This window comes from Lepisosteus platostomus, chromosome 11 (genome assembly GCF_059453375.1).
Source record: "Lepisosteus platostomus isolate fLepPlt1 chromosome 11, fLepPlt1.hap1, whole genome shotgun sequence".
In the NCBI taxonomy this organism is placed as follows: domain Eukaryota; kingdom Metazoa; phylum Chordata; class Actinopteri; order Semionotiformes; family Lepisosteidae; genus Lepisosteus; species Lepisosteus platostomus.
In genome coordinates this window covers 39,568,358-39,590,475 of record NC_142621.1, presented here as the reverse complement: position 1 = coordinate 39,590,475, position 22,118 = coordinate 39,568,358, and the positions used below count along the sequence as shown (strand labels likewise).

At 35.7% G+C, this 22,118-nt stretch overlaps 1 protein-coding gene across 4 annotated transcripts; it reads left to right on the top strand.

The window, feature by feature from the left end:
• Positions 1-19,820, top strand: wdr45b (WD repeat domain 45B). 4 transcript variants are annotated; one of them, XM_088599630.1, is made up of 11 exons: positions 7-204; positions 5,605-5,649; positions 8,634-8,708; positions 10,248-10,349; positions 10,817-10,904; positions 13,384-13,478; positions 14,379-14,569; positions 15,034-15,119; positions 15,546-15,647; positions 15,940-16,061; positions 17,692-19,820. In XM_088599630.1, the coding sequence occupies exons 3-11, from the start codon at positions 8,651-8,653 to the stop codon at positions 17,796-17,798; spliced, it is 951 nt and encodes a 316-aa protein (XP_088455756.1). In that variant the 5' UTR covers positions 7-204; positions 5,605-5,649; positions 8,634-8,650; the 3' UTR covers positions 17,799-19,820. The 4 variants fall into 4 exon arrangements, with proteins under 4 accessions (XP_088455757.1, XP_088455754.1, XP_088455756.1 ...); XM_088599631.1 differs by lacking the exon at positions 5,605-5,649 and having other exon boundaries at positions 1-129; XM_088599628.1 differs by lacking the exon at positions 5,605-5,649 and having other exon boundaries at positions 3-204.
• The last annotated feature ends 2,298 nt before the right edge of the window (positions 19,821-22,118 follow it).

Sequence of the window (22,118 nt, the reverse complement as noted above, 5' to 3'; positions counted from 1 at the left end):
GCGTGCCACACAGCGTCCTTGCAAGGGAGGAAAAAGGGTACTGGTGTTGTTTTCTGTGTCTTGACGGACGACAGAGGAGGGATGGTTCCGTTAAGCTGAAATTGAAAACACGATAATTCTGATATCGAGGTACCATCATGAACCTTTTACCGTCCAACCCACATGGGAACGGGCTTTTGTACGCTGGATTTAACCAGGATCATGGTGAGGCCATAGACTTCGCTCAGTTTCTATATAACCGTTCTGGGTTCAGGCTTTTTCGCAGTGGTGATTGCTAGTTGCATGCTCTTAACGTATTGTACTCTGCCTTAGGCCCGGAACCTTTCAGCTCTTTAATCAAAAGTACCGAATCAAAGCACCAGAAAATACCTTAATATAATGCTGTAATTAGTAGGGCAATGCGTAACTGCGTACAGAAACGATACTCTTGGTAGCAGTAAACCTTAATTTCTCAATCGAAACTTGAAATGCAAAAGGAAGTCACTCCTTTGCTGGCTTGTTTCCATTGATTGTATGGTAGTCACAGGATTTGCTGTGTTAATACAACAGTACCACATGGTGTTATTATTAACAGTTGGACGCACAGTGGATATATATGTTCATCTATTATACATTTGACTGCAGTTTACGTTTCCCCCCTGGCCTTAAGCTCTAAGAAATGTTTGGTTCGCATTTGATTAATTAAGATTCAAATATTTAACCAGCTGAGCTTTAAGGGCGAGGTATAGGGCGAAGTTCTGTTGTGTTGAATAGCCACAACTGTTTTGAAAGTGCTATGGCTACACTCCCCCCTATATTGTCACTTAATGTTTTCTTACATTATAGTTAACGAATGTTGAGAAATTCGGTCCTGATATCTCGTTTACGTATTTACGACTTCAGCTTTCTCGTGTTCACATTTACACGTCATTTGGACACGTTTACATACTGTAAGGTTTAGCCATTATTCTGTTGCTCATTCTAGTGTAAAAATCGGTTGAGTAAACGTGGTTTTTAACAGCCCGTGACTATAAATTACATTTTAAACCTGAACTCGGGGTATTATAACAGTAATGTAATAAATATCGAGCTGGGAGGTGTATTGGCCCGCGAGCTACAAATGAACAATTTGAGGTTGTTTCCATGTAGCAAAGTAACAAGAAAAGGAATGCAACCTAGCCTGTGTGGAGATTATGGTGCCTACACTAACATTTTCTGCTTTGAAGGAAGTGTATTTTTGGTATGATTTTCAGATTTACCTCACGAACAGAACTGAAAAGCTGTCGTTTTTTGGGGGTTTAAGATTTAATGTTCACTTTCACCAAATTATGTCACTTAAATGGCACTAACTACATCAGAGCAACCTTGTAAATATTTTTTTTAAATACTATTTTAAATTAAAAGTTCCCTTGTTATCACAACTGCCTGTGTTACTGGTTTCAGATCTTAGGAGAATCATTGCTTTATACTGAATTGAATCAAGCAAATATACTATAATGGATTAAAATATAAGACTGAAGTGTCTGTTGGGCTTGCCCATAAACAAAAAAGCTCATTCACAATTACTGACTTCTTAAACTTTTAATTTCTGGAATTTGTAAAACATGTGATTTCCTCTAAAATTAACCTCTTTAAAAAGTGTTTTTATTAGCTGATGATAAAACACCACTGTTCCTAGTCTAATAGCAGGGTTGGAATTAAGAATGTTTTTTGACAATAAGACCTTCAAATGTCTTGCACATCTGAATTGAAAAATGATTGTGCTATACAGTGTAATGTAATTATGCGAACTTAGCAGAGAAATAGAAGATTTTGATATCTTGCCCATGTTGTAGGTCTGGCCAATCTTCCAGTCAGGGCTGTTGGCAAAGGGCAGTCTATGTGACATTCTAGGCTGAAAATTCCTTAAATATTTAATTTGAAGGAAAGTTAATCCTGAGCATTTGTAGTTAGGGACTAAATAACTGTTTCCATGATAACTTTTTGCATTGTTAGACTTCAATAAATTCTCCTAAGGCTCAATAACAATCTTTCACTTAGCCATTCCTCTGTGTACACTAAAAATCTTGTTTCTTGAGTTTTGGTGCAGTATTATGTAACAAAGACAAAAAAGAAAATGGATTGTTTTCTCTTGGAAAGTCATATTTATTATCTTTTCCTTATTATTTTTTATCTTTAAAAAAAAAGTTCCCCGTTCTTTCAAATGCCAAGCTTTAATTTTCACTAAGGTCATTGGCTAGTGTAGCTTCTGTTTTCAGACATCTTCCAGCTAAATGGGTCTGACTGTAAATGTGGTAACTTTGTATCTGTAAACTTAGAAATGTAAATGTGTGTGATGTAATATTCCCTATTTGTCCCTATTCCACGTATGGTCCAAAACTGTGGTATAATTAGTAAATTTAAGTTTCTTTTGTATTTTTGTAAACTGCTAATTGACAATTAAGACCACTCAGGGCTGTTTTTTCTCAAATGAGAATGCCAAAATAAAGTTAGGCCACCTTTTGGTTCCAACCAAGGTTCAGCTATTGCAGGACTATGACCTGCCTAACTGTTGCACAAAAGGAATGTTAGATATAGATTATAAACAGAGATATCAAACCAGATGTAAAGAAAGCATAGGTCAATGAATAATATTAAGTTTTGTGTTTCAAATTTGATAGTCTCAATATGAAAATATTATAAATTAATATGACATCCCTTAGAATTAACACAATCCTAACAGCATTGATGCATAGGCCAAATCAGGCTCTTTATAGACTGTAGTGAGATTTTCCAGCACTCTTTCTGTGTAACTATAGGCAGTCTGTGAAAGTTAGCAAGCTGAGATTGTGTATCCTTGGTGGTATTGGCAAGTTTGTCCCATATATGTTCCGTTGGACTCAGGCCAAAACTGACCTCACCTGTTTTTTAAAGCTATTCCATTGTAATCCTAGAAATGTATGATCTTGCATTGTCCTGTTGGATAATCAGCTGGCAAACTGGCTTGCAGGAACAGAGCAGTTGTTGGTCCAAGGACTTCATCCATATAAGGTAGTAGTAGCATTAAGGTTGACCTTAGTTTGGGGCATTCATCTGTTAAGGGATACCTTCCCACATCATTATGCTTCCATCATGCCACCAGTTACCTTCAACAGTGCAAGTCAGCAACTGTTTTATCATGACAGTCTTCACATTTATTGTTTTTCATCAAGTCTATCAAAGGCGAAACAGGATCCATTGGTGACTCAACGTCCACCAATCTCTGCTTCCACTTCACTCGATTTTTGCTCATTTAAGATGGCGATGTTGGCTCTCGGCTGTCAGAGTTACGTCTGCAGTGCCTCTGAGCATGCAGATTGTTTTCACACACACAGACGACAAGCTCCACTCATTGTGAAGGTGCACAAGTAATCTCCTCCTGGAATTTATCGTGTTGCTCATATGTTGTCTGGCACACAGAAAATGGCTGTTGTGCCTTTAATTGTCAGTGTGATACTCCATAACATTCTCTGATTGCTGACTCGCAGGTTAATTCTGGAATTTCTTGTGCTGTAGCCAGTTCTGTGAGAAAACAATTACTCATAAGGCTCAGATGAATGTGACATAGTCCTGGGCATGTGTGGTGACCCTCTGCCTTTCAGGATGTGGATTATCTCTCACAAACTGTTTTTTCTATGGACCAGTGTGCTGATTGTCGAAGCACAAAATCTTTCTCTAAGTATGTTCTCTCCCTGACAAACCACCCTAGAAAATAGGGTCAAATCTTTATTAGTCAAACATGGTATGGTCATAACTCTTAATATCAAACATAACTATAATATCAAACAGTGAACACCTGACTTTATAATCACGAGGTTTGGGCTTAGTTATCCCAAGAAAAATATGCTATTCAGCCAAACCTCCAAGCTTTCCATTTACGAATGTCTAAAAGGTGCTGAAAAATGAATTTGCGGCTGAAATTAAACAAGGGCTCTGGAGGTTTTTTTTGTTACAGGCTTTTCAACAGCATCGTCAGCAGAGTTTGACTGGTGTTTCAAGTTTTAAAAATTGTTTGGTTTGTGTTTTTAATTTTGTAATGATTGCATTAGCACGTATAAAATGTGAAAACACAGAATAATTTATATGAATTAAAGAATTTCCGGTTGATACGGCCCTAATTGGTTTTTCAAAAAGTACAGTATTTCAGCCAGGTCTGTAACAATAAAATGCAGAAATAAGCTTCAAGAAGTGTAATGTGTTATTATTTTATATGATTGGATTTATTTGGATGAAGAATAAAGCATTGCATCTGTTGCATATGAGTATATATAATGCTGTAATCTAAGAAACCAGTTACTGAAATGACTGAAAGTTATATGGGATTTTGGTTTAGTGAATTAAACTCCTGTGTATAACGGGACATTTTGTTAGAATTCCATGACTGATTTGTGAATTGAATTTCTGTCAGTCTGCACTCAACAGTACAGTTATTCTGTAAAACAGTTCTCTGTAATTGGAAAGCATTCCATCCTATGGAAACTGTGAGTTAGTTATGTGATCTATTGTTTGTACTTAAAGAGATTTTCTTGCATTGACAGTTTTATATCTCAGGGGCTATGAGTAATTGGTTGTCTAATATACTCCTAATAGAAAGAATATTTCCAGTCATTTTAAAATGTACTGAGTTGAAGAACATTCCACTCGAGAATGTCCCATAGTTTGAGTTTAACAGTAGGTGTAGAATTATGCAAGTTATGTGTAATTCTTGTTCCATTATTCATAATCCATGTTTAAAATCACACAGGAGAAAATAAAGGATGAAGTATAAAAGATGGAGCAAGTGGGGTGTTTAGGATTGTAGGGTAAGGCAGCTCTGACTGGCACAATATTAACAGCTTTCCATTACAATTAATACACTTGTGTGTATGTATATGAGTCTGTTTCAAATGGATCAAACAAACCACAAAGTATGTAACAGAACAAATAAAACCTCAGAAGCCAAGCTACACCTGTGAAACTTGTGCTTGACAGCCTTCATTATGCTTTGCATTTATGGAGGTCTTCAGATTGGTGAAAACAATTATGTGAACAAATCATTTCATTGTATAGGCAATCAGAACCCTGAACTCTTTCAGCATTCTTGGCATTTAAAATATTCCACTTGTGAAACAGTACAATTGCTATTGTAAACTTACACACTATTTTATCATCTTTCAATGTTGTTTAGAGTTGTTCCAATTTTTTAATAATTTTTTATTATAAAAAAAAGAGGGTATACGTTTTTGTTGTGTAGTTTTTCCATATCAGTCCCATTTAAAAAAAATATTTGCTAACGAGGTCTGATGACTTGTAGATATGCAAATCACAGTGAGCTGTTTTTCCTTTTAAAGGAGAACTGCGAGGATATTTTTATATTATGAGGTTAGAATCGGAATTGATGAGTGCATTTCAATTCACAACGAAAGTAGGTGTAGACAATAACTCCAAAAAATTACATAATAGACAATTTCTGGGTATGTACTGTACAGCACCATATTGCGGTCATTGTCTGTGATTCAGAATGAGGCAACAGAACTTCCAGTTACGTGTTGTGGCCCTATTACATTGTATTCAAGCAGGCGTGCGAATACATCTCTTTTTTCTGACAATTACTTACTTTGCATGCAGATCACGTTGGAACATTTCTGCGGTGAAACGTCTGCACCACAACGTGTACGTATTCGCTTGTACATTGCATTACATTAGCCATTACAGTGACTAGTAATCAGGGAGAGTTTAAGTGAGTTCTTGCACACTTTTGCTCTTGCCCATTGCGAGACCAGCAGTTTTCGACAGCATGGCAGCTATACAACGTTCACAAAGTTCATAATTTTGTGCTTAATTTGGAATTTGTAAAATTTTATGATACCAGACGATTTATTTTGTCGCTGAGATTTAATAACTTGTTTGAAAATTTGGAACTGCATTTCCCCTTTAAAATATTTTTTGAATAAGGTAAACATCTTCAGTCTACTAGACTGAAATCTACTGTTTCCAGTTTCTAAAACTGATTGATTAAGTCTTTAAAACTGACTAGTTGTAGTTGTCAGAATGAGTCACTGCCTGTTCTGGGTCTGAGCGCCAGGAATTTGTGCTGGCTTAGTACTGTGCTGCAGCCTGCACTACACCATACTGTCAGCACACTTCCTCCTGCGCATGAGATTTTATATTGGAAGCAGAAGCTTCCTGTTACAAAGCAAGGAGGAATTATATTGTCTTCAAAAATTGTCTTCAATAGTGAAAAAGGAACTCTAAGAAAACGATACTGCTTTTTTATTTGTATTTTTTCAATATAACTTTTCCGCTAATACCTTGGACATTTGCATCTGCAATTATAATACCTACTTTGGAACAGGTATCAGATTGTAGTAATGGATGTGGACAATAATCATATAATAATTGGAAATTTAAAACTGAGCTCACTTGACGTTGACCTTTAGTGGAATAGCCTGAATCTTATTGTCCACCCATCTTTCATGAACAGCTATTTTCAGCTATTTTTAGCTGAGCTGTTCTTAGCAGACCTTCTCGCAGTGTTTTAATTTAATTATTTTTTAAAAGATTTGGTTGAAATGTTAGAAATATGAGTATTTTCTGCTTGTAATGAAGAGATCTAGTTCGTCTTGTCCACGTATTTTACTTTTTTGTTTGTGCCTTGCATTCACATCTCTTACTACAGATAGCAGACATTGAACAGATTTTTCTCTTTAGAATTAGTTTCATCCCAATACTTCTGGGACTGGTTCTGGTTTGCCGCAACAGATACATCAGGAATAAATGGCATTTTTACTATGGATGGATATTTGGATGAAATTTGTTTCAGTCAGCCTATAAAGTAATTGATTTATGGAGTAACCCTCTAATTTTCCTATATTCATTTTAATACCCAATTTGGTCCTCAACACATCTTGTTGAATATAATTCAAATATAATTGGAATTATAATCCTCTGAGTACTGTGTAAATATGGTATACATATACTTGTGATTGGAGACCTGGTCTTTGGATATGATATCTTTCAGTCAATAGCATTTGGGGCAGTTTGGAAAAATAAAGAACTCCAGAGAGTTTGATTTATTTTAAAACTCAAAAATACCTGCCGCTGATGGTATGCTCTGAAAGGTGACAGAAACAGTAGAGAATGCAAAGAAAACTCATGTTTCCGTTTTGATCTTTTTAACAGATGTCATTTGTAGCAGCAACGGTTTAATAACTTTGGGACATTGCTTCTTATTCAATAGACCCAGCTTGTTCAGCAGGGCTGTCCAATTCATTTTGGATGAACAGATTGTACTTTGATGCTTTCGGTGTCTGGTCAGCTGAAATCCTGTTTGCACCATTTCATTTTGTAAGCCCCCCTCCCTCCATCCATCTGTAACTTAACTTCCTGTGTTCAGGCTCTTCAGTCAGCTATGTTTTTCTTTAGCTTTGAAATGGACTTTTCCACTGTTTCTGCCACTTTTGGGAGGGTTCACATGAGGTCTGCGGAAATGTCAGTTTAACTTTTAAACTGTTTTTTTTTTTTTTTACCTCAGTGCAGTTTAGAAAACAATGTAACATAAAAAGAGCTTTGAATGAGTTCTCATCTTTTTACAGTAAAACCAAAATAGCCCTGGCCGATCCCTTCCTATACTGGGGTGCCCAGCCAGTTGTAGGCCACTTGTATTGAAAATCCAAGTATGAGCTGAGACCTAGTAATACCTTTATGCACTTGGCACTTAATAAATTGTGCCTCCTATGGTTGTGTGATTATTGTTCAAGGACATTTAATGAATGCACCAAAATCTCCTTTCTAGATGCGGGCAGATACAGACACATACAGAATGTCTGTCAGCTTTCTGTGCTATAAAAAGAGCAAATGGGTTTCTGTAACTGTACTGAAGTCCTGCTATTGTTTGAAGTGCATCATTTTAGCTTCAGGAGAACAAGCAATTTGTAATATGACAGCCTTGCCTACATTCCCCTAAGGCAAATAACTTAATGAATGGTGCCTGCATACTTTATTTTAGAAGGAAGCCTGAACACATGGTTTATGTTCTTACTGACAAGACATGTAATTTATCTTGAGATATGTAAGGGGAAAGATTATTGCCCTTAAAAGTCAAGAGCAATATCTGTACTACATCTAAAATTCAATAGGTCATTGTTGTAAATTTAAGACATGGGCTATGTTTGCCTGAACAAGTTCTAGTCAGAACCTGAAAGTAAGACACTGTAACAGTCATGTCTAAACAAAACAAAACTATGTACTAGTTTCTCTGCTATAAGCATCGACAAAATGGAATGTAATTTAGTAATGCACTTGGACATGTGGCTTAAAAAGAAACTTTTTCATTGGCTCTTTTCAGAGGTGCAGAAGTACTCAAGGTTGAAGTACTTGCAACAGTGTTATTTCATACTTTTTATGTTTTCTATATGAAGTTTGCTATACTTTCATTTCTTTTGATTTGTTATAAATTTGGTATAATTTCTTCAGGAATGTTTAAATCTTAACCTTAGTGAGATTTCCCCTGGAACTGCAACCATGAAAAAACCTTAACTGCATTTCTGTAGGAAACTGCTGCAAATTGCCCTTTTGATGTTGGCCTGGGCTGTTTCTGAATGAAGTTTGGTGAAGTTGGCAATGTCCAACCAGCTCCTCTTTTGCATTTTTCACAGGGTGCTTTGCGTGTGGAATGGAAAATGGATTCAGAGTTTACAACACAGACCCACTTAAAGAGAAGGAAAAGCAAGGTAGGGCTCCTTCTGTAAGTATATGCTGTTTAGAGTGCACATTTTAGCTCTAGGTCAAACATAGTTTGATTGCATACCAGTTACATTCTTAGGCATACTTCATCTGTTGCTTTACAAATGCAATACAAAATCGATTTGTCTCTGTCAGTTAAATAAATGTGGTTATAAGGCACTGTCTACACAGGTAGCTGGTTGTTTCTGAAATCTGTGCTCCTATATTCAGGAACAATGTTAGTTTTAGTATGCATCTTATAACATAGACAATACAAGGGATGCTTTTACATAGTGCTCTGAAGTGACCACAGAAGTATTTGTATTTTTCGCACTAGGCATGTCCATAGTTTTTACTTTTTTGGTTTTGCGTTTTTATATTTAAGTTATCTTGACAGAACTACCTACTTTGAGATCTACTGTTACGTCCCAGTGAATTCTCCTAAATGTTACACCCCTGTACCCCTAGACACTTGTGGAATTTTGTTTTACTTTTACAGTCTGTATTGGAAGTACACATTTCTGGAAATTAGCCAGCTGAATTTTAATGTTTTTTTTTATAGTTCTCATGTCAGAAAATATACAACAATGATGACAGTACTCTAAAAATAGTACCAATTGCAGTTTTGAAAAACATTTGTCCCCTTAGTAAAGACACTTTTTTTAAACTCGGCATGACATTCTTCCTGACAATAAGACTCAAGATACTTCCTCTCCTTATGTTTATGTGATCTGGTCTCAATGGAAAACTAGACAAGTAACACATAGTTAATCATTTCCAGTGGAAAAGAGACAGAGATTTGCAGATGTGACTGTCACCTGATTTTAACTGTCTTTGCTTACACAGGGATTTTGTTTACAGTGCTGTGACAAGGTGTTCAGTCAAGAGCGAGCACAGAAACCTTTCTTAGGACAATATTCTTGTGTTGGTATAGACTTTCATAAAGATTCTCAGATACATTTAAAAGGTTTTTTTAATTTGTCGTTGAAGTGGTTAGATAACAGATTTTGACACTCTGCTTATAGTGGTTGTAAGTGTCTTGGATTAGAGTTGTAACATGCCCTAAATCACATGCTATGCTGGAAAGCAGTAACATCTTATTGTGGATTTTAGGCATTTTTTATACTAATTTAAAGATTTTAACACCCTTTTACGTTTTTTAAATGAATTCAAGTGATTAATACACAGGAGGCACAATATTCTTGGGTATTGTTTACAAAGGTGCTGATACATCTGTTTTAAATGTGCAGGACTAGCCCTGTCCTGAGAAGTTGTGTAACACACAGACCACATAGACTGGTGCAAAACAGCATATTTTAATTAACAGTTCTAGACTTCTTTACCAGTTCATGTTTCCAAGTAGTGAAGTTAATTGTCAGATTTGTCTGCAATAACTTATTTCAAATAAAGCATGGTAGGCTGTTCAGCTGTGACGGGGGCTGTTGTGTCACCACTTCTGCACAGTGATAACAGCTGATAGTCATGATGCTGTGCCTGTGTCAGTTTTGCTTCTGTTGAGTCCAAGCTTTCTTTTTGTTTCATTGCAGAGTTTCTGGAAGGTGGTGTAGGCCATGTTGAGATGCTGTTCCGATGTAACTACTTAGCACTAGTTGGAGGAGGGAAGAAGCCAAAGTATCCCCCTAATAAAGGTATATTTACAGCCAGAACAAGAGCTTTTAGATTGTCTCATTCAACTTCTTTATGGAGTGTGTTGGAATTTTATTGTGAAACATTTTGTGGATTTATTTTCATTAGGAAAATGTTTTGATGTTCTTATGTAAAGCAGATTAAGTTTAGCTATATTAAAGCTATGTTAGAGGAGTGAAATTATTCAGAAAAAAGGCCAAATGTCCTATGTTTATTATACAATTTAGCATTTTTCAGTGAAACTGCAGTTGAGTTTGTAACTTTGTTTTTTTTATTCTAGAAATATATCTGTAGAGTTTTAAGAATTTTAGTATGGGACAAATTATGAAAATACTTCTTGCTTTGAATAATAGCCTGTTTGCTGTTTTGCTATGTCACGTTATTGATCATTTTGTTTATTCTGAAGCATTTAAATACTAAACAGCAAGACAGTTATTTAGGCCTAAACTGACCTATTTCTTCTTCTCAGTGATGATATGGGACGATTTGAAGAAGAAGACGGTTATAGAAATAGAGTTTTCCACAGAAGTGAAAGCTGTGAAACTTAGACGTGATCGGTAATCACACTTTTTTATTCATAATATTGTTGTTGTTTATTTGATAAAGAATGTAGATTAAAGTTAATAATAAGGAATTGCACAGCCTTTCCTTTTTTGAATGCTGAACTGTCTGAAAACTTAAATGGGATTTACATTTAATAGATTTAATATATGAATACAAGAATAAATGACGTGGCAGATAATTTTACTTTCAGCATCTAACGTGCTGGAATAATTAACTCTTGGCTGTCTTATTTATAACAAAGGAATGCTTGGAGACACCAAAGTAAGAAGGCCTGGAAATAAGTATTAATAGCACGTTTGCAATTCCAGTCTAGATTCCTAATTTAATTTATAAATAAATCATTTACTTCATGCAGCAGAATGAGGGATAAATAAATATCTGTATAAACTTCACAGGTACTAGCAGAATCTTCAATGGAAGAATTTCATGTAACTGAATTCTACAGTATGAGATCGAGTTAGATTTCTGTTAACAGTTTTATTATTTTTGTCTTGCCTGTAAAAGCTAGCTAGTGGGTAGTTAAATTCTGCTGGGATCTGTGTATTGGCTGTCTGTTACAGTAGACGAGTCTAAATTGACAGTGTATATGTATTAAAGACTGTAAAATACAGTGATCAGTAGAATATAAGCATTTTTTTAGCATTGTCACCAACTTTGAGCTTCCTAAACAAAGCAACACACTATGTCTAACATGAGGAACTGTCACTTAGGATCAGGTTTGATGATAAAATATTTGTGTGTGGATTGTATTGTTGAAAAAAGAATAAATGGTTATAGAATACTTATAATCATTATTGAACCTGTTTTTCCTAGTAAGAACTGCAGTCATATGGCATATTGTTTCTACATGGATTGGTAGAACTTACATTGTACAACTTGCAGTTCATCTTTGGATCACACTTGAAAATTAACAAACTGATAATTAATATTACAGTAACTCTCACACACAGAAATAACAGGAGTTGTCTGGAAAAGGACACAGAGGTAAAGAAAATTTGGAATGTGTCAAGCTGTTAATATAAAAGATGGCTTGACAAAGGCATTGTCTCTGCTCATTAACCATAAACTGTTTTGTATTTCTTAAAAGTAATAAATGAGAGAGCAGTACTTACTAGATGTTAAAAAAAATAATATTTCCTCAGAATTTATTATTTTAATAAAGAGAAAATCCACACACTCATCAAAACGTAACAGTGTATCTGCAGTTAATGGTGAGTCTACAGATAGAAAAGATCTGTGTGGTTTGGACATTTTATTTTACAAGACTTGGCAAATACTGAAAGTAGTGGAAGTTTAAAATAGTTTCTTATCTTTGCACTGTGAATTACTCGTAAGTGAAATAAAGTATGACTTGTGAATGGCAGAGATTCATCATGATTAAAACATACACTGACATTCTTTAGAAGCATGTTGCCAAATTCAGTTGTGAGTAACATAACATAATTGTGAGTAACATAATTTAACATTTTTGGCAGGTAATATCCCAAACACAGGCATTGATTGTTTTTTACCCAGGTTTTGTAGAAAAATAAATTAATATTTGACAAGATACTGTGATGTTAAAAGAGCTTCCATAATTACTGAAAAGTATGCCAGGTTTAGAATCTCAAGTCTTCTTTATTTCATCACAAGGGATTGTTCCAGGCAATATTGGATCTGATGAGCAGTTTGAAAGCCACAAAGATAGATACAAAAGACTCACACAAGTGTGCTGCAAAGACGTTTCAACAGTCAAAGTGTTGAGACCTCCCATAAAGTTTCTGAAAAGCTGTTCAATTCCTACAACTCAGATTAATAAAAAAAAAAAAATGTTTTATTTAACAAAGGCACAGTTTTCTGATATGGCAATAAGCATATTCAGCACACAGCAAGTATACTGGATAAATCTCAAAGCTCCTATGTTAAATACAATTTAATGGGGTGATACCAAATGTAAATCAGAAATAGCCAAATGTCTACCATGTGCAGTAGAAAATGGCAGTGAAATGTCTTTGATTGTTTTAGATCATTTTAACTGCATTTCATGATTGAAGCAGAAGAATTATTCCCAATATAACATGAAAGGCTGAAGTATATTTGTCAGTTATTATCCATTTTATGGATGCTAAAAGAAGTGTTAATTTCATATGGCCACATTTTGTTATGGATGTTATTTCTAGTTTATTATGAGAGGACAAAGCAGTCTCAGTGGATGTGTAGCTACCTGAAACTCTTCACTGAGGATGGTTAATCAGGGTTATGATAAACTAAAAGACTGAAATGGGAATTGCTCATTAAACAGGTCTTCTGGTTAATATCTGTATTAACAGATCTAAGTAAGCATATATTTTCAAGTGCTAAGATAAGAGTCCAGCACTGACACTAATGAGCTGGTGAACGTTTGATTGTTTTAAAAGTTTGGAGGTGTGTGTCCTTGTACATGGTAGGAAATAAACTAAAAATACTAAACGCTGTTAAATGTGCTTGTTCCAGGATTGTGGTGGTTCTTGACTCCATGATAAAAGTATTCACCTTTACCCACAACCCTCACCAGCTGCATGTCTTTGAGACCTGCTACAACCCTAAAGGTTGGTCTGTACTTTTTGCCTTTGCAGATATTCCCTCTGTACCCTCTAGTATTCATATTTTTTTTAAAATAAGACCAAAAGGAAATTGTAAATGACATTGTAGAAATTATAGTAGGTAGAACAATAGCAACATTTATGTATAGATCACATATTTATAAGCATTCTTATATTAAGTATTGTTCAATTAAGCAAATTGTTTTTAAATAGTAAACAGTAGTAAAATAGTAATAATACTGACTCATGATGTACAACATGGTATATTTGTTTCAGATTTAAAAAAAACCCATTAAAAATTAGATGTGACAGTTTCCTGTTATGTACTTTCCCCTTACTTGAATAGAAGATTCAAAAATAGTTTATGTCAAAAAGTTCACAAACTGTGGGTTGGCAGCTCAGCCCATGTTACTGCTTGGAATAATGTGGCTAACCTTACAAAGTCTATAGTTCATCCAAAATCTGTAAAAGCTCAAACTACTGAACTCCTCCAGGTCAAAGGCTCTGATTTGTGTGTTTCAGTGTGTTTGTGTGTAGGAAGATATGTGGTACACAAGCTGTCTGTTGTGAGGATGTGCACCAGGAATGTGTACTGAAGATTACCAGCTTCTTAATAGAGTCTAAAGGCTAATCCCCATTAAACTATAACATTATTCTTTTACTACTTCTGTAACCAAAAGGGAACTTATTCTAGTGTAGAATGCTCAAATAAGGGGAGAAAGCTGAAAGGTCTTCATCTTTTTTGCTTTAATGAAAGTGCTTGTTTTCTGTTGAATTACAGTTGTGTGCAGTTTAGTACAAAAGGCCTTACAGTACAAAGCTGTCTTTCGTATGAGGTTTTCCAATTCTGTGATTTCAGTTCTTGAGATTTTGAGATATTGATTGACCTCTTCTGTCTCTCTGCAGGTCTTTGTGTATTGTGTCCAAACAGCAACAACTCCCTGCTGGCCTTCCCTGGCACTCATACAGGCCATGTGCAGATAGTGGACCTAGCCAATACAGAGAAGCCTCCAGTAGACATCCCAGCTCATGAAGGAGCCCTGAGCTGCATAGCACTCAATTTGCAGGGAACGCGGATAGCCACAGCTTCAGAAAAAGTATGCTAAACGGTCATCTTTCAGCCTTTTTTCAGTTACCATGTTTATACTACTGTATATACCCACCCAGGAGGCAGTTGTTTTGCTGGGAGATCCCAAGTAATCCCCATCCTTCCAGTCCTAAAATGCTGCTTGGAGAATTTCACTGACTGATGACATGACCCAGACTCAAATATTCTGGATCATAGATAAATCAACTCATCCTTAGTGTGTCTATTTTCAGGACTGCTTAGTTTAATATTTTATTACTAGTTTTATTCACTCATTTAGCATAAAAAGTGTATATAACTGTGGATGAGCTTTTATAGTAAAATATTTCCCCCTTCTGAAGTAAGTGTTGATGAAGAAAATACAGGTTTTAGAGGAACCTGTCAGATTCTCAGTTTGAAGAAAATTATTTTTTAAAAAACAGAAATGTTCCTGGGAACATTACAACATATACTAAGACTATGTTTCTGTCGTAGGGGACTCTTATTAGGATATTTGATACTTCCGGTGGCCATTTAATCCAGGAACTAAGAAGGGGTTCACAAGCAGCAAACATTTACTGGTAAGGTGTTGCTATTCACAAAGATGCAGTAAAATGAAAGAGAACGCAGTAGTTATATACTAATTGATTGATGAATAAGACGCACACCAATCTAAATAATACATCATGTATATTCACATGGGTATAATCATACCTTTTGTTGCAATCTAATTTCTCAGTACACATTTTACTATATCTATGAATATTTTTATACAGGGAGATGTAACAGTTTATTTTAAATTACCTTGACAGGCATAGATGTTTAAATCTACTGTATATGTGTATGTAGATATCTTCACATGTATATATGTACTGTAGCATCTTGTTCAAATATCATGACACGATCCTGTCTTGAGTATGTAAGTGAATTGTAGTTTTCAGCTCTTTGGAATTACTGCATGACTGTTTATGAACTTTAAATCCCGTCCTTAATGTTTGTGTGTCCAGCATTAATTTCAACCAGGATGCGTCTCTAATCTGTGTGTCGAGTGACCATGGTACAGTACATATATTTGCTGCTGAGGATCCAAAAAGAAACAAGCAGTCCAGGTATGGAAAACCTTAAAACCTTCAAACATGTAAATAACATTATGCCATTTGCCCAATGAAATATTGAAGTAAAACAAATTACTGTGTTTTAATTATGCATCAGTTTAATTTTTTGGAAACAAACTGGTTTGGCACAGTCCATTCTTTAACTTTTTCTACTGTACTGTTGTATAAATGTTCCATATCTCACCCTATGAGCTATAGGCTTTGACATTTTTTTGTGAAAACCTTTTTTCATAATAGATTTGTTGGTTTATTTGAATACAAATATCATTTTCATTTTCTTTTGCAGTTTGGCGTCTGCGAGCTTCCTTCCCAAATACTTCAGTTCCAAGTGGAGCTTCTCCAAGTTTCAGGTTCCTTCTGGTTCCCCCTGTGTTTGTGCCTTTGGAACTGAGCCAAATGCAGTAATAGGTATAATATCTTACTCTTATTTTCTTTCTCACATCACATATACAATACATATGTAATATGTATATAATGCATATACTGTATATATACCCATTATCCTTTAGCTTCTTCAGACAAGGGCTGTGGCAGCCCAGAATTCACATATAGAAGCCCAGAATTCATATACGGGGGCAACATGCAGTAGTGTTTAGAGGTAATGGACTTGTTAACGGGATAGATTCAAGTCCCCTTTGAGCACATTTCTGTTGTGACCTCGGCCAACATACCTACACATGACCACAAACTGCAACATGTACCGGGACATTTTGGCCAAACGGCTACTTTCTTCTGCCAAGAAGTTCAAGCTTGGCTGAAAATAGATATTCCAGCATGGCAGCAATCCAAAGCATAGTTTTAAGGTTAATGTGCTGCATTTCATACATTATACATGTACTCCAAGTAGAAGTTCAACTGAGCAAAAAAAATGTTTGGACTGGAGCCAGTATAAAACTGCTGTTTTTGCTCAATGGGAGAAATTATCTGTAGTTCTTTCCAGTGTCTTGGCTGCGTTTCTCAATACACACTGCAAGTTTTTACTGAAAAGCATACATGTGTGGGTTATTTGTTGGGGATGGTTGTAGTTTCAGGCTGGGAGCCAAAGTCCTCCTTTAGCCAATGAGTTTGTTCTGCCCATGTTCGGAAGTACTCATGTCAAGTAACCCTGCTGGAATGGAGGCAGCTTTTATGATTATTCTTAAACTCCCTTCTCTAATTACTGGTTAAATTGCTCCAGACAATGAAACTGAAACTAGTTTTTTTTTCTCATTGTTCCTGTATTTAGATAATGCAAACAGGAACATGTGCATTTCAAGAAATGTCTGGATGAAATCCTCAGATCACCTAGCCTGCTACTAGAAACCAGGCAGGCTGGGTGGCCAACCTGTATGTTCCTGAAAAATTCAATACACAAAGTATGAAAATGTCCTATATGAAACTCAATAAAATAAGAAAATTCTTATAATTTCGAAACAAGGAGTATGAGGCATACATTTAGTGCCTTTCATAAAAAAATAAATAAAACAAAGATATACCAGGCATACAAACACAAACTGAAGGTGCCGTTCGTAATTTTTATTCTTTCCATTAATTGGAAACATATGTTCTTTTTAACATTTGCTAATACCATTTCATGTACTCGAATGTTTTTAAACTTCCACATGGAGTAAAAATGTATCGAAGTATTATGAAGAGCTTTTAATGTACTGGATGTGAAGAATGGTTGAACAGGTGTTGATAGAAAAATATTTCAAAGTAACTTTTCTTAGTTTTATGTATATATTTTATAATATTATAATGCCTGTTTAAATGTTTATTTTTTTAAATGTTGCTGTACCAGACCAAATTAGTTTTACTTCGGTAGCCTGTGAGCTGTCATCTACACTGCAGTGCCCCCTTATGGAAATCAGTTGCAATGTCAGATTTAGTACATTATAAGTAAGAAAGATGAAAATGCTCTTGATAAAAGAGTGGCATGTAGCATTGAAATACCTGACCCTCATGCATACAGTTTACTTTCTTTGAAGGTTTTCCTCTTTTGACTTAACATTGCAAACTGAAAAATAACTGATAATACCGACTTGACTGTCTCTTCCAGCTATCTGCGCAGACGGCAGCTACTACAAGTTCCTGTTCAACCAAAAAGGGGAATGTTCAAGGGATGTCTATGCACAGTTCCTGGAGATGACCGACGAGAAGATTTGAGGGCATTGACGGAATTTGCATTACTGAGGGGGTCTCAAGTCTGCCCAGCTCTTCGAAGGACAAGCAGCTCATCACTGTCGCCAATTTCCAAAACCACATCACTCCTTTTGCAAGGATACAGCTGGCCAGACTGAAACAGTGAGGGAGAGGATTGGAACTTGTGGCCTGCTTCGGTTATTTTTTTTGCTAAAAAATAAATTAATCAAAACAAGTGGACGGTCACCAAAGAATGTAGACTATTTTAAAAGAAGCAATTGGTACCTGACTGGTGTTCTTCAGGTGTCCCTATAAATTTACAGGTGATGAGGGAAAGCAGTTTTGGAAGGACAGTGTTTTAAATGAAAAATCGAAGTCAGTTGGCTGCACAGGCCACCTTTTTGCTGGTGGGTACTAGTGTGTGCTGTTCACACTAAAGGAAAATCTCGGGGGAATTTGCTACATTTTTAAGAAGTGTTACTTCTGCTAGGTAGAGCATAACATAACCTTCTTGTCAACTAACACCACTTAGCATAGGGAGTGCCTCCGGGTTGGTTTAAGAAGGGTGTATTATATATATGTACAAAAATGTCAAGTAGAGGTAGATTTTGTTTTACTTGCTGTATAGAACATCAAACTGAAGCTATATGTAAAGAAAATCATGTATAAAATCAAATCATGCATTGATGGTCAAGTAGGTGGTTTTCATTTTATCTTAAAAGTGCAGTGATCCTTTCTTTTAAATTTAAGGCCTCTTGATACTCAAATGTGCTGCTTATTGATGTGGACGTCCTTGACTGCTTGAAAGAGGTGCCAATTCATGCAGATTACAGAAAGCTGCTGGCACGTACAATTAAGGTGTCCATTTTTTTCAGTAAAAGCAGGTGGCTTCTCCCTAAAGTACACAAGCCGAGGTAAGGATTTGTGGTAACCAGCTCCACAGCAAATATGCAACTCTTCTGGACTTGGGTAGGGAAAGGAACTCTTAGTATGGTGTTACTTGATGTTCATAATTCGTTTACAGTCATAAATACTAAGAGTCTGGTTTATACAGCCCAAAAAATAACTTTTTAGAAATACTGACATCAGGCTAAATGTCCTTGTCTCGTGTCATTCATGTTCTTGTCTTTTTGTTTATCAATTTATCAATATGGCTCCATATTTTCAATGAGCTTCTTAAACTCACTTCTTAATCCCTTGCAGTTTTGTTTTAATGCAATCTGCAGTACACATTTATTCCTTAAACATTCTTCTTTCATCTATATAAGTTATCTTCAGGCATGATTATGATATAAGGAGAACTATCAGCAGTCAAACTTCATTTAGCACATCACTCAGCTCAATATTGCAGGTGATCGACCAACATTTATAAAAATAGGGTTTTGTTTTGCCTGGAAACATTGTGCAAATTGCTCCAGATAATCAAATGTTTAGACAGGGAATTGCACTCAAAATTATAAAATAAGTATAGTGAATTTATGGGTTATAGCCTGTTTTAAAAACACTTCTTATAAGTTTGAAATTGAGTCCCAAAATGAATACTGAATAATGAAAATGCTACTTTGGCATTCAAGACAAGCACAATGAACTTAAATTCATTCTTTCTGAAATCATATTTGCTTCTTGTTTAGCACATTCTCAAAATACCACATTTTAATTCCTTTTAACATCCTACACCCTAGGATATTAAACATAAATATAAAATCTACTATATAATTTACAACACTAATGACCTTAATTTTTAATTTATTTCTGTTTAGTCTTTGATGTAAAAAATGCACCTTTAATCCCAACCTATTTTTTTTAATCTTTAGTCCTCCAAGTAAATTTGCAGGCATTATAGTACCTCAAGATTTGCAGAACAAATATCAGCAATGCCAGCATTATACATTTTGCCTTTCAGGTCCATAACATTTGGGGAATGTGTGGGATCTGTGTGGGATGACATGGCACAACAATTCCTGTACGGTCAGCCTCAGCTTGGATCAATATGCATCATGTACCAGAATCTTGGCATTTTTAATTAAAAACTAACATCTTTATTAATCTTGCATTGCAGATTTGTATTTATTGAATTACTAACTGGAATAAGTAATATCAGACATTTTGTGAACCCAGTATTTTTTTGTGGTCATGTTTTAAGAACATAAGCATCATTGTTTGGAGGGAGTGACAATTACCCAACAATCCTTTTTTTCTTCAGCAACAAACTGCATTCTGAAATTGTCAGTAATGAAATTCAAAAGTAAACTATAAAACAGAAATATGCTAAATTTGTAACAATTGTTTTTCCTGGTGGAAAAGATTTAATTATTCCAAAACAGTAATTGCACACATTCTAAGCTTTAAATTGAAATGTACAACAGCTGTATATAAAAGAGCTTGAAACTCTTTTATAAAAACTGGCTTTTGCATTTATATTTGTTTCATGGGTGTAATCAATGTAAAGTTCTGCTCTCATTGATCAGCTGCTTGCAACTATCGAGATTAACTTTGCCCCTTTGATTAAAGGATACACAGTGTGAAAACAGGTCTATTACATTTTGTTGGTGAAAATGGAAAGATTGAATCCTTGGACATAGTGACATTTGTCAACTAAGATACTGTCACCGGGGAAGCACAGTGGCTCGGTGATTAGCCCTGCTGCCTCATCACAGGGACCCTGGGTTCAGTTTCCTGCTAGCTACATGAGATTGTATGGTCTTCTCTTATGCATGGATTTCCTCTAGCTGTTCTGGTTACCTCCCATGGTCCTGAACATACTGGTAGGTTAACTGGCTCCTGGGAAAATTGACTCTGGTGCGAGAGTGTGTGACTTGTGTGTACCCTGAGATAGGCTGGCATCCCGTCCAGGGTGTACTTTGCCTTGTACCTGTTGCTTGCTGAGAGACCCTGGATTGGATAAAGAGGTTAGAAAAGGGGTGAATGCATAGATACTGGCAGCCAACTGGGATCAGAGGATTGACATGAAGTGGACAGCTGAGAACTGAAACATTGCCCTGGGATTGTGTCACCAGTGATGAACCTTCACTTACTTCAAAAATGTTCTGTGACCAAATTAGTTCTCCAAGTACATCACAGAATTAGAATTGTCAGTACTAGTGCCAGAACTATGCTGAGGTTATCAGAGAGAAAGAGGAATCCAAGCTCAACCAACTACTTGTACTCCCAGAATTATAGTATGTACTGTACCTTTCTTCAATTGTCTAGCTAACCCAGACCTGTAAGACCACAGTTTATTGGCTTGACTTCTGCCTCTATTCTTATGACCCAATCAAGTTTATTCATTGTCTTAACTGCACCACTAAGAATTTTTCTAAAGGTCAGACACAAATTCTTAAGATTTTAGTCTAACGGGTGTCTATACAACACAGTCACTGCTCCATGAGACTGACAACCCTAATACAGACACCCAAACCTATAAGCCTCTCCTGAAGCTTTTCCAGCACAGCTTTTAGAAATCTAATCGAATTATTGGCTTTCAGGGTAAACCAAAACTTTCCCCCAGCTCTGCCAGTACTGCAAGACCCATGTTTTATAGAAAACTTTTTCTGCCTTAGGAAACTGATGCTAGAATGACATGAGGTCAGTGCACTATATGCATGACTGAGATGAATGTGCATAAACCTGGTCATAAAATGAGATCTTAAAAAAATTCCTGTGAATGTTCCTTTATTATAATTTCCTAGTACTTCTAAAAAGAGTGTTCCTAAAAGAGGACCAAGGGAGAATACTAACCTAGATAGGTACCCCATTTACAGAAAAGGCTGACTAGTGCAGGAAAATAAAAGGTTGAGCAGTTTAGAGTTTAGTTTTTGCCCTTGTGGATCAAAGATCTATACGAGATGATAAAAATTTCATTCATCAAAAGGTGAAATTTGAAAAGCCATACTTCTCTCAACTCATAAAACCCACCTATAGAGTACATAGCTATTTCCTATTTTCAGGGACAAGAAACCTTCCCCCTTGTGACACAAAATTAAAGAGATTCATTAAAGCACTGAAAAATGATCATAGTTAAGACTATAATACAGATACAGCTTAATACAAAGCTACTAAAGTTTCTTTGGATTAAAATACAACTAGTTCCAGAGCTAAACATAACTGTTTCATTTAATGTACTATTTTGTACTGTAAATTTCAGCACTGAACACTTTTATTGAAAAATACACTTAACTTATCAAAGCAGGGAAAGATAATGTGAAGGGCAAGAGACCACAGTAAAGGAAGGAAGTGTGATGCCTTGATGGAGCTGGAGGCTGACTAAATTAGTAGTACATGACATACTGAAAAACCTATGTATCAGTACCTCACTCAAATATGCAAAAATGAGCAGAGTACAGG